We start from the raw sequence: 12,100 nt of genomic DNA, 5'->3' as shown, positions 1-12,100 counted from the left end.
CATCATGTACACAAAATTATGACTTCGTTGAATTATATAAGTTTTTCTTATAGAGAAGGATTTCACATCACAATCTCCTATATTTCCCAAATATTTGTTTTTAAATGTTCATGTTGGCATCAACATCGTCATTTATTTTGCTTGCTGCTTCCCATACTTAAGATGGCAGAACGGTTAGCTCATAGCTCATTATTTCCGGTGTGTGCTGTCAGTATCCGAGTTCCAAACACCCTGCAGCCTCTATCAGCGAGATCATAAGGGAGTCGACCACATGGGTTTTAAACGGAGTTTGTCTCCAGGAAAATGGCCGCCTCCTACTTTGTGGACAGAGTTCTGTATCTGGTGTTTAGAACTCAGCTCCGCTAACATGTAAACACGGAAGTAAAGAGACAATAACAGAGGTAGGTTGGAGTGAAGCGGTGACGGCTCGGCGGGGGGGCTGTTTAGAAGTAGTCACCGTTATCTTATGTCTTTCTTGGCAGCTGGGCACTCGGCCGGTGGGAGCCATGACACAACAACGGGGCGTGAACGGGCTGAGGTTCAACCAGGACCAGAGTGAGTGAAGATACCGCGACTAAAGGCCCTGCCGTGACATTACTACCACTCCTATCATGCTCAGCAACCGGGGGGGGGCTATAGCCCATTGCTGCAGTTCATAAGAGGCCAATTATATCATTTATCATTGTCTTACATATATATAGCGCCAACAATTCCCGCAGCGCTTCTTACAGTCCCTGCATTGTAAGTGTCCGGCAAAACTAGATCTGACAGACTGACGACCCGATGCGTTGGCAGCCGTTCCGCTGGTCGGTATTTGGCACCCGCAGCCTGTGATTATGCTAAATTTATTTTCATTTTAATTTAATATACCCTGCGTCTGCGGGTTCCGGTTGATGATGATGTTGTTACAGATATAACGATTCTGATTTCTTTGCTATAGGTTGCTTCTGCTGTGCTATGGAGACGGGGGTGAGGATCTTCAACATTGAACCCCTTATGGAAAAAGGACACCTCGGTAAGGAATCCTGGTGAGCGAGGGATTTTGGGGTCTCCGTGTAAAGGTTCTCACGCTGCCGATTATCTCGTAGACGTGGAGCAGGTGGGCAGCGTCGGCCAGGCGGAGATGCTGCACCGGTGTAATCTGTTGGCACTGGTGGGTGGCGGAAGTAACCCCAAATTCTCCGACATCTCAGGTACTGAAAGGGACGCTCAAGCCACCGTATGTATTGTAATGCGCGTGATAATTAACATTAATCCCCCGATGGATACATCAAAATTGGCAAAGACTAAAGCACAGCAAGTAGGCACTACTAGAACTGAAAATCCAAACTCCCAACAATTATAATGGCTTCATTGATCGTGTTTCAGCATTTAATTAAATGGCAACACGGCAGGGAGCCCCCCCCTGAATAGGGGAATCTACACTGCCTGACGCGTTTTATGTAATTTATTAATGATACTGTATTCTACTGTATTAATGGGCCTGTTTTGTTCAGTGCTCGTTTGGGATGATTCCCGAGAAGGGAAGGATAAACTTGTCCTGGAATTTACGTTCACTAAACCCGTGCTAAGCGTTTGCCTGAGATCTGACAAGTGAGTCTGAAACTTCCTAACGTTTGAACTCTTTCTATTCCTTTACATCAATATCCTTCCGCTAGGGACCGCTTCTTAAGGTATACAGGTATACAGATCAAAAGAAACATGGAATTTAGCGATGGATAAGAGCCGTCCGGCCCATCTCATACATGTTTAAATTCCCTCGCTGTATTAGCCACTACCACCTATATAGGTAACCATGGGACACAATCCTATGTATGAAGTAGTTACCATTGATACCCATGATATATTTCCGTCATTCCCTTGAAAACAAATCTTTATACGTTATAATCTGTCGGGGGAGTAATAAGATAACTCCAGTGCTCTCCTTATTAAGTGACTTCACGCCCGTACCTCCGTGTGATATAACATCTAACCTCGTATAATCCTACAGGATCATCATTGTGCTGAGGAATCGGATTTACGTTTACTCGTTCCCCGATAACCCAACCAAACTCTTTGAGTTTGACACACGAGACAACCCCAAAGGTACAATATTCCTGATGCTGTGAAAGCCGCACACGCTGTAATATGTATTAATGATAATATGATGCTTTTAGTGTTTCTGTTGGCAATATGCTCCTTTGCTATACACATTAATGCTTTCACCTTTCCAACTATCCTAGAGGTATCAACACCTGTGCCAATTAACGGTTAGCGTTTTTATTTCAGCAGCTGATATGCTATAGACCATCGCCCCCATCATTCAGAATATAATGGCTTTTTTAAAATAGAAGGGAAAATATGGCCATATTCTCCAGGAGTATATCTTTCATCCATCAGCCTTAGCTAAGATGGACTATATTGAGCCAGACCACCATATCGCATCAGCTCTTTGCTGAAGGGGACTATGGGATGTAAGAATGGAAGAAAGCATCAATAAAAAATGTTTTTAAAAATACAATGCTATCTCCGAGCTTAAAATGACTTGACTCGGTCAAACATTATTTAAATATCTTGCTATATCTTTAGGATCTAAATAACACATAATAAAACTCCGATTGTATATTACTGAAATATATTCTAAGCAGACAGTCTTTGGATCCCAAGGGTCTTCCTTAGGCCATCTATATGGTAGGACCGGCCTTGGTGCCTATGGACCACTTTATGGGAGCCGGAAAGCTCTGCTGCTGTTTGCATTCATTGCCTGATTATGTGAACGTCCTTAGGTTTGTGTGATCTCTGCCCCAGTATGGAGAAGCAGTTACTGGTTTTCCCGGGACATAAGTGCGGCAGCCTGCAGCTTGTGGTGAGTTCAAAGGACCGTATATACTCGTGAAACTTATACGATTTGACAACCGTTTAAATATCTGCTCTCCACGCTCAAGGATCTGTGTAACGCGAAGCCAGGCAGCTCATCTGCTCCGTTCACAATAAACGCCCATCAGAGCGAGCTGGGATGTCTGGCCGTCAACCAGCAGGGCACGCTGGCGGCATCGGCTTCGCGCAAGGGGACACTAATCCGACTTTTCGACACCCAGACACGCGAGCAATTGGTGGAATTACGGCGGGGAACAGACCCTGCTACTCTATACTGGTAAGTGTGATACGTAGACATTACCGCGGTGGGGATGAAGTGCGTTGTACGGTCTGATTTATTAACGTTGTACTTTTTCGTTCAGTATCAGTTTCAGCCACGATAACTCCTTCCTGTGCAGTTCCAGCGACAAAGGCACCGTGCACATCTTTGCACTTAAGGACACTAAATTGAACCGTCGTTCAGCGTACGTACGACAATCACAAAGTACTTTGTTTATACGCAGTAATTCTGCCGTAACAGGTCTGTAAAAATAATGTTTTAAATAAAGTCTACTTCATAAACCTATAGAACGGTTCCTACAGATTTAGCAATCCATATACCGTATTGGCTCGAATATAGGCCGCACTTTTTTCCCCCACTTTAAGTCTTTAAAGTGGGGGTGCGGCCTATATTCGGGGTCTGACGCCCGGGACATGCAGACAGCCTCCCCTGCCAGCACTTTCCACGGGGGGAGCGCCGGCACGGGAGGTTGTCTAAGCACATCGCGCAGACGTTCACTGGCAGCGGCGATGCGAGCATAAACAGCCCCCGCTGCCGGCACGTCTGCTCGATGTGCTTTAATAATCTTCCTTGCCGGGAATTCCCACGAGGGGAGTCCTCGCAAGGGAGATTGTTAAAGCACATCGTTCAGACGTGCCAGCAGCGAGAGGTTGTTAACGCTTGCATTGCCGCAGCCGGTAAACGTCTGCGCGATGTACGTCAACAATCTTCCTTGCCGGCACTTCCAACGGTGGAATCACCGGAAGTTGAATCCGCGTACTGCGTAGCTGTCCCCCGCCGGCCCTGCAAGACCCCGGGGAGTCTGCACCAGTAGGTGGGGGGGGGACACCTCTTGGGGGCAGTGTGGCAGCATATCTCAGGGGGGGGGTAGAGTGCCAGCATATCTCGGGGGGGGGGGGGCACATCTCGGGGGCAGAGTGCATATCTCGGGGGGATAGAGTAGCAACATATCTCGGGGGGGGGCAGAGTGGCAGCATATCTGGGGAGGGCAGAGTGTTCCACTAAGTGTTTTTTAAAGAAAAAAATTTCTTACAAAAAAAAAGCACCTAACTTTTAGGGCGCGGCCTATATCCGAGCCAATACGGTATGTGTATAAGGAATCCATATTTATCACATGAATTATTGTATTCAATTGTCACCCCGTCTGCAGAGTATAATGTAACCCCCACATCTCTTCATTTTTTGGTTTTTAGCTTGGCAAGAGTTGGGAAGGTCGGCCCCATGATCGGCCAGTATGTGGACTCACAGTGGAGTTTAGCGAGTTTCACGGTCCCCGCAGAATCCGCTTGTATCTGCGCATTTGGTAAAAACACCTCCAAAAATGTCAACTCGGTTATAGGTAAGACATGCAAATATATAAAGCCTCCAATAATTCAACCCTGCTCTCTCAAACACCTTTCAATAACATGTAACGTTATGTCTCAGCAGTCAATAGATGTTAATGGATTAAGAAGGGTCAACTTGGCCCATTTCAAAAGATAAACCCACTGGAGCTCTTTGGAAGCTCTTCAGCCCCCCGAGAGTCTCGAGTGGCTATAGAACAACGAGACACACTCGATGTCCTAGAGAGTTGTTATGGAATAGTTACTGCTAAGAGCAACCCTGAGTATCCGCAAGACTTCTTATTTCTGCATCTTTCCTCCTCAGCGGTCTGCGTGGATGGAACATTTCACAAATACGTCTTCACCCCAGAGGGGAATTGTAACCGTGAAGCCTTTGATGTATACCTGGACATTTGTGACGATGACATCTTTTGACAAGCTTCCAGATAACCGTGAGCGGGCGCTGCCTGTTTGTGGAGGACACTCAGTGGGGGATAACCATCCAACTGTGTGCCGGAGAGTGGAATTACTGTTTGGAATAGTGATAAAGCAGCCACAAGTATTCTGCATTGTGCATTTTACTGTAAATATATGTAATTTAATGATAACGTGTATATAATGTACTCGTCCTGAACATCTTTGCGCGGTGGTAATATATTCACTGTGAGGTGGGCCTCGGCACTAAGGATATGTTAATAAGCGTCTTGCTTCAACGGGTCTCTTAATGTCTCTCCTCAATTACTTGTGACTTTCAGGATCCCCCAACTTTGGCTAAGGTGCTTCACTAAAGAGTGACGAGACTATGAAGAGCCTCACAGGTGAGGAGGGGACATTATCAATGACCTCAAAGAACTCAGATTTTGCTTTTGTAGAAAGCAAAATAATATAATAAAAATATTATACTCTTAAGACGGTGCATCCTTCTGAAATCTGCAATCCCCGTAGCCATGGCAGCTTTGTTAGAATAACTATAAGAAGAATTAGAAAAATACAAAATATACAAGACCAAGAGGGAAATCAAATTCACACAGAAATCCAAACACAAAATGAATAAACAACAAATGTATTCATATTTCTCACGGTCTCTGCACCTTATTGAACTGAAACTCTTCTAGATGATTATATCAAGCACATTACAGCCACGTATGTGCCTATGGATGAAACCCTCCCTGGTGAACAGACACAAAAAATATTGCTCAAGTTTTAACAGGGTAGGTGTATATATATATATATATATATATATGTCCTTTTTCCTGATCATCAAACTGCAGCCAATAGAAATTCATCAATTAACAGGTAACCCCCCCCCCCCAAATAACAGTACAAGGGCCAGATGATACTTGTGTAGATAATCAGGAGTCAGCTACCGGAGGACCAAATCTCTCCATGGTCTGCAGCACAAGCGAAAGGTGTTCCAGGAAGGAGCTGACCGACACGCGCAGGATACGAGCTTCATCCGCTTTCCAGCGTCTGCAACAAACATACGAGTAAATGAAAAAACATCTCATAAACATAAAACAAACACATCTTAGAACTTATTAGTACATCAGGTATTAGACTGATCATAATGATCATATAGAAGCAATCGCATCCTATATACACGACTGTCACTTAAGCTATTTATTGGATGGATACGCTGATGTGCAGTTAGGGGTATGGAGCGACGTACACTAGTAAACCGTCATCCGCCACGCTCAGGGTTTTGCTCACACCCCCTCTCCGTGGCTCCGCATCGGGGCATAAGGTGTCGTGGGCTATCCGAGCCTCTCTGGGGCACGGGAACGGCACACGAAGCTCGCTATATACATTATGTTAAGGAAGTGGAATCTTATGTTACGGTGATTCACACAAATTATCATATGATATATATATATATATACATACATACATACATATTATTTATAGTAAGGACATCTATAAAGTCTGGGTTCTGTAGGGTTTTGATGCAGCCTGACAGTATACATTCGCCATAAGTAATGAATATATATATATATATATATATATACATACACATACCTATTACACACACACACATACATACATACATATGTCCCCTTGGGACCAAACCTTTTCCGTTATACACATGCGGTCAGTATATAAACATTAAACAGAATCAACCATGTGTGAGGCTGAAAGGATCGCAGAATAAGTTACAGGACGGTAATATTTCCATGTTTGTCCAATTATTAAACTGCAAAACCTCCAAAGCACACAAAAGAGAAAGAGAGGCTCACTAATTGTCACACGAAAAGGATACAACTGGAGTGCTGATTCCGCCATTGCAACGAATGGCAGCAGCGCCCTCACACAGAGGAAATATAATCACAGAGGAAGTATAAATACAGACCGGCGCCCGGACGCTCTGTCCGCCTGGGGCGCCATCTCGTGTTATGAATGACGCCTGGAGGACTCGAGCTACAGCGATCTGATCAAAAGCTAAAAAGCCAACGTCAGTGAAACAATGTATTCATATTCCAGGGCCTGGACTGGGGGATTGTTTTTCAATAAATAACTTTATTTTACTTCCCCTATGTTCATTACAATAAACACAAGCCTTGACACCAGTCTCCTGTACAGATATTTTTCCATTCATATGCCCAAGTGTCCCTCTTTAAGATGGACAGTCCCTCTTTCTCTCCTGATGTCGCTCTGTTGTAGAAGCTCATGATGCTGGGTTGCTGAGTGTCGCAGTTTCAGTAATATACATTTAAAATGTGTTTAGAAATAAATTACTGTAGGTTACAAAGTCTCGTAAAAGTCGTGTTAAAGCCCAGCCCCCAGTCACATCTCTAACGCCCTCCCTAAAACAAAAATCCCCCCATTAGCCTTTTAAAATAAACCTTTGAATAAGTAGGGTTGTAATGATATATCAGTTACAATGTATCCAGAACACCCTTACAGGAGGAACACTGAATGTGACGATAAAGAAAAGGGGTGACTACAAATGTTTCAGCCCTTTATATGTAATATTCAAGGTCTACAAAGATCGAATAGGAAATATATGTTTTAGAAAATGTGTACTTGAATAACTTAAAATGATCCTAAATAACCTCAAATGATCCTCAACATGTTCAGGAAAAAAAAGTTCTCTCACTCCCCCTCTGCTGTAGTTAGAGCCTTAAGAAGGGAATGAATGGTACAGTCCGTTGCCATGGACACCTGGATGTTAGGGAAACTGACCTTGGGATAAGCAGGTTAGTGATGTCTGTTCCTCTCCATAAATATTTATACTGTGAGATCTAGCTATATTTATCATCTATCTATCTATCTATCTATCTATCTATCTATCTATCTATCTATCTATCTATCTATCTATCTATCTATCTATCTATCTACCTATCTATCTATCTATCTATCTATCTATCCTATGTAATATATACTATCTATCTATCTATCTATCTATCTATCTATCTATCTATCTATCTATCTATCTATCTATCTATCTATCACATTGGGCCCCAGAAGAACAAATATTTTTTTTGTTTAAATGTTTTATAGAATGATGGCTGATTTGCATCTGAAACAATGACACTCTGTCCTGTACATACTGCTGACTCTCTACTGATTGTGTCCGCACTATCCCACCGCAGACATGTATAAGCTGGACTTACCCCTCGATCCAAAAGAAGTTTCCGCAATCGAGCGGAGGAGGAATCAAGAGAAGCAGAGGCAAAGTCGTATCTTCAATGCTAAATTCCGGACCATCGGGGTACGTCCGCACTGCCCACCACCCTCCGTTCTTATTTCAGCTGCATGCTGTCAGGGAGTGTTGACCATCTGTGTCTTTGGTTCAGGTTGACCTTCCCACGTTGGAAAGGCAAGTCGAAGAGAAAAGAATAGGAGAGAGGACTGAAAAAGCTCGGGATGAGGCGTTTGGTAAAAAAAACTTCCTTTAAGATGAAATAGTTATCAAGAAATACTTTTCTACTTTTATATCAGCCTATAGTTCTCATCAACCATCCATGCTGGACATGTTTTCCAGCTCTCCCTTATCAGTTCGGAGTGATAGATAGATAGTCCTCACCCATGTTCCTCACCCATGTTTAAACGTATCTTGTTTGTGTCCCATGTGTGTTTCTGGTCTGTGCAGATGCAGACAGGGAGCAATATGATAAAATTGCCCTGTTGTTGGAACAAAAAGAGAAAGAGGAAATCCGGAAGCTGGAGCAAACTCTACAGGAGTTCAGAAAGCAGCGCCAACAGCCTGAGAGCCGCAGGGAGTTTGACATCTATGACCCAGAAGCCCTGAAGAAGGATCGACCAGCCCGTATCAGCGATGATGACCCCAGATGCGGACCGGCCAGCCTACAGAAATTTGCTGGAGAAGACCTGAGTGACAAGGAACGGCAGAAGATGCAAGCGGAGTTGACGAAGAAATGGTTGACCGAGCAGAAGGAGGAGAGACAGATGTCCGAACTGCAAAACAAGTATGCAGGTCAGTTTCGCTGGGACACCATGTTGAATATTACAGCAGTAATATCCTACTTCACTGCGTCCTTAATGTGTTCCATAACTGGAAACTATTTCAATAATCATAATTAGGCCCAAAAATACACATTAATTAATAATTAATACACATTAGAGGTCTGCTTGACAGGCTATGGACAATCTCTTGCTGCTCCTACTTACTGAAGTTTGGAGCTAGTCCCAGTTCTGGAGATTGTCACAGAGCAGAGTAGATACCTTCACGCCTGAGACAGAGGAGCTGCTCACGTTGGCCAACACGTGGAGATTTTGGAAGACACGTGTGAGTAAAATTCCCCAGGGCTATATTTCTCAAAAAAAATGTCCATTCTGTCCAGATCTATTGTATGGAAAGAAGAGCGTGGAGTTGGACGAAAGGGCCCAGCATTTAAGCATGATGGAAGAAGAATGCAGGAAAGCCATAGACACGGCCATCACAAACTTCAACCAAGCCCTGGTATGTTACGAAACGATCATGCATGGTTAGGAGATCTCGCAGTTATGGCTAATATTCCGCATTTTGTCCTTCTTTATTCTACAGACACTGGAAGCATCAGAACGCAGGAAACTTCAGAATCAACAAGAACAAGAAAATAATTTTAAAGAGATCTATAATCATATGACTGGAGATATTCTGACGGAGAACCCTGCAGTAGCAGTCAGCGCCTTTGGTCCTCATCGTGTGATACCAGATCGGTGGAAGGGAATGACCCCTGAACAGTTCAAAGCCATCTGCGAAATGCAGGAGCAGCAAAGGCTGGAAAAACAGGTACTTCTGTAACGGAGGTCACGTCCGGGGTGCGCAGACCAAATGATATATGATGGACTATGCAAAAAAAACCCTCTCCTATCCTGTCTCTCAAAATCTTGGTTATTCCTGTATTGGACTCACCAAAAATATGAATTATTGGCTGTATTACTGTAATGGAACTTGGTGCAAAGACTGTTTTGCATCTCGGTATTTCCATTGAAATTGTAGCCATGACATTACTTGCCCTACAAGATTTCAGGGAGCCATGAAGGTTCTAATATTAATAACCAGCTGCAGATATTGGTGTGTTCAGACAAGGTGATGGGAACTTACATTACATTACATTTATTTATATAGCGCCGACTACAATCTAGTCGGATTTCAACATACCCTACGACCGCCTCTTATATAAACACCATATAACCCCCTATATAACATTAAGGATACTCACCATCACAACATCCCTGTGTATATGCACTAAACATCTTAGAATCATGCATTAAACGCCCTATAAGACTTATTTAGTATTTGATCTCTTTGATTTCCATCAATAAACCTGATTTAAATATATATTGTGGGTAGAACGGGAAATCAAACTCTTTGCTTTACCTTGCTCCAGAGGTTGGCGGAGGAAGGCAGGCAGCGGGACGCAGAGTGGGATAAGCAAAGATCGCTGGTGGCCCAAGCGGGAATGACCCTGGAGCAGCGGGAACAAGAACTCAACAGGGAGCTGAGGATGAGGATGGATTCGTATAACCAGCAGCTAAGCAGGGAGCAGCAGGCACAGTGAGTATTACCAAGAACCTGCCATCTACATACTGGAAAACAGAGCCGTGGTGATCGGAGGGCCGACACGGAGAGCAGAGCCACTGCTTTTATTCTGCTTAGTGGCTGTAATGGCAATGGCGGCTTTTACTGTCCATCCGAAAGACAATTCGGAGAATTAGAAGGATCCTGCCTCTAAGGTTTGTTAGAGGTTTGTTGAGTATGAGCAGCAAGACCCTCCAAGCTCATTGACCTTGATTACTGGCTCATGTGGCCAGTTTTCTGCGTGGCCTCCAATAATTATACATTTTAAGGGTGTTCTTGGACCAAGACCTTTTGCTGAACAGCCCCAAACTCAGACTGCATTATAAGTATAAGAGAGGATAAAACGAGTATCTTAATCATTCTCCTTATTTTCTGTCTCTCCAGTTTACGATATCTAGAAAAGGAAGTCTATACCAACCGCCCGACCGCGCATTACTACACTCAGTTCAACACGACCAGCCGCTGAGACGTCCGCGTATTCCTTTACTGTGGGCATAAATATGGCCGTGGGACCCCGTTTCTGTGCAAAACAAATAAAATGACTTAAACTGAGCGTAAGCCGATTTACTTTGGGGGAACGGGGTACATGATATATGAGTGGGGTAAGAAAAACTCCCTACCCCTTTGTTATATTGTTTATTTTATGGTGATTGCTGATCCCCCAAAATTCCCAAGTTTTGCCGTTATTTCGTTGGATTATGTATGGCCGCAGCGCTCCATTACACGCCGTGACGCGCTCAACCATAACTTTAAAAGTGCATAAAAACCACTAGACACGAATTGTCAGGCATTGTAAACCCATAACTCACATGACTTGCTTACTTTATTTAATTTAAAGTAAACAAACCTCCATAGATAAATAGTAACTCTACAATAGCAGGCGGATGGGCCTTTATAGCGCTAAGTACCCCAAGGGACCCTGACCCTGGGCAACATCACCAAACATTATACACACGGCAGATCGCTGCCTCTCATCCATCGATGACCTGCTGTCCAGCCGTCCTTCCAGGAAGCTGTCTTGCGAAAAATAGAAAAACCCGCCAGACCACGGGAAAGTTGGCACTGCTCGCTTCTGATATCTTCTAACAAAGTGGAGGGTCCAGAGGGCCGTCCCCTGTATATCAAAAGCCCTGCTGGACCTCCCCTTCCTGTGACCACATCCTTGTCCCCACTACCCTTCTAAAAAATGCCACGCTGCCATCCTCAGTGCGACCCGTCATGCCACCCCTCTGTTGATACTTGGCCTAAGGGGGTAAAAAGGATCTCCTATTGGCAAATATGGAATGATATAAATCTACATCTGGAGCAGCATATTTGCTCGTATTTCACTTATTCCTCACAGTATGGGATACCCGGGAAACACTGATATGGGGTAAGATGTGTGTCTCTTAACCCTACTCGGGTTTGTCAGCTTCTGACTTCGGGGGAAATGCAGTTTCTTTTAAACGGGAGAACACAGTGTTTATTATATAGCTATTTTATTAAGAAAATAAGGATATTTCTTTAAAAAAGTTCTATACTACTGCCCGGTTAAGAAAATCGAAAGCATTTGAAGCTTTTAATATTTGTATTTTTTTTGTTGTTGTTATCTAAACAATTACCACCTGAACAATGTTT

General features: G+C 43.7%; 2 protein-coding genes across 2 annotated transcripts; both read left to right on the top strand.

Moving 5' to 3' along the window:
* Positions 1-506: 506 nt before the first annotated feature.
* On the top strand, positions 507-4,893 carry LOC149284861 (WD repeat domain phosphoinositide-interacting protein 4). Its single transcript, XM_089496099.1, has 10 exons — positions 507-555; positions 941-1,015; positions 1,089-1,193; positions 1,497-1,593; positions 1,991-2,085; positions 2,766-2,845; positions 2,925-3,133; positions 3,219-3,320; positions 4,330-4,475; positions 4,784-4,893. Exons 1-10 carry the CDS (start codon positions 507-509, stop codon positions 4,891-4,893), a joined length of 1,068 nt encoding a protein of 355 aa, XP_089352225.1.
* A 3,157-nt stretch (positions 4,894-8,050) lies between these two features.
* Positions 8,051-10,949, top strand: LOC149284860 (RIB43A-like with coiled-coils protein 2). The gene is made up of 7 exons (XM_089496161.1): positions 8,051-8,167; positions 8,253-8,334; positions 8,549-8,893; positions 9,261-9,379; positions 9,464-9,691; positions 10,293-10,459; positions 10,868-10,949. Exons 1-7 carry the CDS (start codon positions 8,051-8,053, stop codon positions 10,947-10,949), a joined length of 1,140 nt encoding a protein of 379 aa, XP_089352287.1.
* Positions 10,950-12,100: the final 1,151 nt, after the last annotated feature.

This window comes from Sceloporus occidentalis, unplaced genomic scaffold, assembly GCF_023333645.1.
Source record: "Sceloporus occidentalis isolate IW3139 unplaced genomic scaffold, rSceOcc1.0.p SCAF_87, whole genome shotgun sequence".
Classification (NCBI taxonomy): domain Eukaryota; kingdom Metazoa; phylum Chordata; class Lepidosauria; order Squamata; family Phrynosomatidae; genus Sceloporus; species Sceloporus occidentalis.
The sequence above is the reverse complement of the archived record's forward strand: the minus strand, read 5'-3'. Positions and strand labels throughout refer to the sequence as shown.